General features: G+C 34.0%; 1 protein-coding gene across 1 annotated transcript; it reads left to right on the forward strand.

Moving 5' to 3' along the window:
* Nucleotides 1-1034: 1034 nt before the first annotated feature.
* LOC108195238 (flavin-containing monooxygenase FMO GS-OX-like 9) lies at nucleotides 1035-3583 on the forward strand. Its single transcript, XM_017362192.2, has 7 exons — nucleotides 1035-1767; nucleotides 1904-1974; nucleotides 2290-2448; nucleotides 2552-2634; nucleotides 2715-2850; nucleotides 2937-3110; nucleotides 3255-3583. Exons 1-7 carry the CDS (start codon nucleotides 1212-1214, stop codon nucleotides 3420-3422), a joined length of 1347 nt encoding a protein of 448 aa, XP_017217681.1. The 5' UTR covers nucleotides 1035-1211; the 3' UTR covers nucleotides 3423-3583.
* The last annotated feature ends 1501 nt before the right edge of the window (nucleotides 3584-5084 follow it).

Genomic DNA, 5084 nt, shown 5'->3' on the forward strand with positions numbered 1-5084 from the left:
TTTCACTAATTTCTGAAGTAGTGATCACTAATTTCTAAAGTAGTAATCACTAATTTCTGAAGCGAATATCACTAAAATATATAGCAGCGATCAGCGAATTTATTAGCAAATTTGCCGACTAGTGGAGCTAAGTGGAGGGGTGGCATGGTGGTGGTCGGGATCGAGATAGGTGGCTGGATGATGGGTCATGCAAATGGGGTGCGTAGATAGTGTAAAATAGGAGGTTCTTAGTTTGTATTTTAAGATTGGTTTGTATTTGATCACTAGCCTATATATATATATATATATATATATATATATATATATATATATATATATATATATATATATAATTCATGAATTATTACTTTACATATTACCTAGGTCTTTAATGAATTTCTAAATTTTTATTATATTATGCTTTTAGCGAAAATATTACTTTACGACATTGGTTCAAGTTGGGACCAACAAAATTTATTACTTAAGCGAGGTTATTATCCTATGGGATATTACTTAATCGAGGTTTAACTTTTCTTAAATGTGTTGGTTCATGTCTCACCGCACGAGTAAATTTTTTAAGCCATGTGATAAACATGCAATCTTGTCGGTGCATTTTAACAAAGGAAATTCATCCATATAGCAGTACGCTGTTTCCGAAATCAATGCATGAGGAGTACTAGTAGTTTTTAAAGTTGTGTTGATGTTGGAATCGGGGGCGGATTTAGGAAGAGGCACGGGAACACGTGCTCTCTAAAAAAATTCTTTTACATTTTTCACCATTCTAAATTTTACAAAATTATAGAAGTGCCCCCAAAATTTGAAAATATATAGGTGTTTTCCGAAAAGCTTGGTGCCTTCTAAGATTTTGTGTCTAGATCCGCCTCTGGTTTTGGAATAATCTGGGACGTGTGTTGTTTGTATCCTACTCTTTCCTCACAAATCTTAATCAATCAATACAGCTTGTGCATGGGGTCTGGAGACGACTGATGAGGCCAGCCCACCACTTCAACTGTATTCGACTTATTATTTGCCCTCCTCCAGCAGGCTAGGCTATCAGGTTCAGTCTATATTAAATTCTAACAACCGGTCTTGAATCTGATATCCTATTTTTCGAGATATTAAAAAAATTCAATTCAGCGGTGCCTCGATCTGTCGATCATTTTTAGTTTTTGAACGAGGCATCAAAAGAATTTAGCCAGTGGGCAAAAAGTTTAAATTTTAAGGATCGAATAATGGTGACACAGAGCTATCTGTCAAGAAATGTGTGCGTTATCGGAGCAGGACCATCTGGGCTAGTGGCAGCTAGAGAGCTGAGAAAGGAAGGCCACAAGGTGGTGGTCATTGAACAAAATAATGATGTTGGAGGACAATGGCTGTATGATCCTAATGTTGAGGCTGAAGATCCGCTAGGGAAATGCACTACGTTAAAAGTTCATAGTAGTGTGTACGATTCGTTGAGGCTGCAGTCGCCTAGGGAGACGATGGGGTTCAGTGATTTTCCGGTTTTGGTGAAAGATGGGAGAGACACCAGGAGTTTTCCGGGGCACAGGGAACTGTTGTTGTATTTGCAGGATTTTTGTGAACGGTTCGAGTTGAGAGAAATGATCAGGTTTAGCACCAGGGTGGAAAATGTAAGAATGTTAAACTATGGGGACCAATTTGGTAAAGATTTAATATGGGTGGTTAAGAGTATAGATACTAAGAATGAAGATGTTTTGGAAGAGGAGTTTGATGCTGTGGTTGTTGCTACTGGTCATTATTCTCATCCCAGATTGCCTCCCATTAAAGGTGTGTGCTTTGTATTGATCTTTTTGCTCGCGTTTTGAAACATGAACTAATTTATGTGAAATAGGAAGATCAGATTTATGCAAGTGTTCTTAATCTTAGTTGATTAATTTCAATAGCTTATATTTTTACAAATTAGGAATCGATGGCTGGACGAGAAAGCATCTGCATAGTCACGTCTACAGAGTTCCAGAGCCATTCCGGAATGAGGTGAGCACATGATGTAATATATTTGTCGCGCTTAAATATTGTTGTGTAGGCACTTCTTATTGGAAAAGGGTGGAACTGATTAAAGTTTTAATATAATTCATGATTTTTAGTTATAAATTAGTAAATATTTGATTTTCCGCCTCAATCGACCTCCACAACATAGCGATCTACTATTTTAGTTCCGACTATTTCGGAATTCTGGTTCCGCCACTGTCAGACACATGGTATATGTTTGCTCTTATGGAGGCGTATAATATATATGTCACATGATTTCAAAGTTTTGCAATTTAAAGATCCTACTTGACTTGAAATTAGGTGGTGGTAGTGGTTGGAAATTCATTTAGTGGGCAAGACATTGCAATGGAGCTTTTGCAAGTGGCAAAGGAGGTTCATTTGAGTTCCAAATCACTTGACATCTGTGAGGGGCTATCTAAAGTTATATCCAAACACGATAGCTTACACCTTCATCTCGAGGTAATTAAATAACAGATTAATCAAGTTTCATGGCTTATTATGTGAGGTTAAGTATACATTTAATCATGGACTTATAATTGTCGCCACTTATTGAGTAATGCAGATAGAATCTCTGCACGAGGATGGTCGCGTGGTGTTTGTAGACGGTTCTTGCTTAACTGCAGATACAATCATATACTGCACTGGGTAAGTAATCAACATGTTTCCTATTCTTCAAGGGCAATTCAAAATTCCGTATTTTTAGGTAAGTGTTGCGATGGCTGCAGGTATCGATACACATTGCCATTCCTTGACAGCAAAGGAATAATCACAGTCGATGATGGAAGAGTAGGACCATTGTATGAGCACACTTTCCCTCCATCACTTGCCCCTTCGCTCTCCTTCATAGGAATTCCGAAAAAGGTACTTACTACTTAAGTCCTAACTCCTATGCCATCCTTCAAAAATCCGAATTTTTTGGTCCTAAAGAAATGTGATGTGTGATTTAGATTATAGGATTCCCATTCTTCGAGTCACAAGCAAAATGGATAGCTCAGCTGTTGTCGGGAAAAATAACCTTGCCATCACGGGACGATATGATGCAGTCCATCAAGGAGTTTTACCACGAAAAGGATCTTGCCGGTATACCAAAACATAACACCCATGATATCGCTGATTTTGAGGTATCTCTTGATTCAGAACATCTCTTTGACAGATGTTATCACCCTTGTTCCACTTTACTTTGAGAATAAGGTTTCAAATTATTTTAACTTTTAATAATTAAACACACTCGCGCACCTGGTCTCATGTGTGCGTAAATTTTGCAGTACTGTGATAAATATGCGGATTTTGCTGGATCGCCACACGTGGAAGAGTGGAAGAAGGAACTCTGTATAGCAGCTCTGGTGAGAGCAGAAGTGGACTTGGAGATGTACCGCGATTTTTGCTATGAAGATTACGAGCTGCTTCACCAGAATTCCACTCTAGCAAATTGAAGTTCAGTGCAGAGAGATATGATTAATAATGATTCCAATGCGATAATGCTATGATAGCAGTCCTTATGTATATCAGTAATCAGTATATGTATTGGTAATTACATCTTATCTGTGAGACTTAAGTTGCACAATAAAACTATCTATACATCTCTTGTCTAAAAGTAATGAATAATCGCGATTAATCATCTTTATATCGTAACTCGTCGAACTGATTAAATTTTCGATTAATTCTGATCAATCCGATTAATCTCCGACCAATCCAATTAATTTTTAATTAATCTTTGTTCCGTGACTTCACCGATTATCTTAGATTCCTGTTTTTTTATAACTCTGCAAGTATATATATAGTCATCTCAATCTTAGCTAAATACGAATCTAATTCTGAAATATCTGATTCCAAATAGAATTTGATTTTGAAATATCATATTAAAATAATAAATTTCATTTATGATAATTCTAAAAATGTAATAGCATTTGAATTTTTAATATAGTCGATCATTGGTTACTTTGTATAAATTAGCAAAACATATTAGCTCACCATGCAGTAAACTTTTCTAAGCAAATGTGATAAATATGCAACCTTGTCGATGTTTTTTTAACAAATTGACAGGAGTGTTACTTTCCTCAGAGCAGTATTCTGTTTCCGATAGCAATGTATCGGAGTCAGTTGAGTGCTGGGCTATGTAATTTGTATTGCTTTCACAGCAAGTTCACTGCTGTGCTTTGTGCCTGTGTTATGGGAAAAAAAATTAACAATTATTATTTGTATTTTATATATTTTACGGAAATAAAATATTATCATAATTTATTCTATAAAACAGAAGTTAGATAATATAATTTTTACTATAACGAAAAATGAATGTAATATAGTACTTGATGTGAAGTTATTTTGAAAAATTATATTTATATTTAAGAAAGTGAGATACTCGAAATATAAGATAAATTTATAACAAAATATAAGGTCATCCGACTTAACTGTTTATGCTTACTAGCCTTTAACCCGTGCGAAGCACGGGCAGGTATATAGTTCGTAATTTATTATTATAATTTAAATTTTAACATCATTTTATTAGTATTTTAGTATTAGTGGATTGAATTTTAATTAAATTATATTATTCAATTGACTATATATATATATATATATATATATATATATATATATATATATATTAGGATTTCAGTACATTTAATCCGAATTTAGTACACGTAGATTTAAAAATAAAAAAAAATCACAAAAGTCAAATCTTTTCCAAACATAGTCGATCGTGTAATACCTTTGAAAGATTGAGTACTCTAATCAATTGAATTTCAAGGTAATTTTGTAATCTTGGTTTTCTTGACAACAATAACTTTTAATATTAGAGTTAGAAAGGGTTATGTAATGGTTCGTGTTTATATTGAAATAGAACACGTTAAAGTTAAAAAAAGTTATATGAAGGTTCTTGTTAAAAGAAGATATTCAAAATTGTATATTTATTATTTTATTTATAACATTATTATAATTTCTGAACAAAGTTCCATGTAGTCCACATATTTACTGCAGTACCGTAGACCACGTATGTTCTGCAACTATAGAATGACATAAAAACATTGCAAAATGTGTTATTTTGCAAATCATGTTCTATAAACATTATTATTTTGTTAAAAATTTTGACAGTCTTA

This window comes from Daucus carota, chromosome 7 (genome assembly GCF_001625215.2).
Source record: "Daucus carota subsp. sativus chromosome 7, DH1 v3.0, whole genome shotgun sequence".
In the NCBI taxonomy this organism is placed as follows: domain Eukaryota; kingdom Viridiplantae; phylum Streptophyta; class Magnoliopsida; order Apiales; family Apiaceae; genus Daucus; species Daucus carota.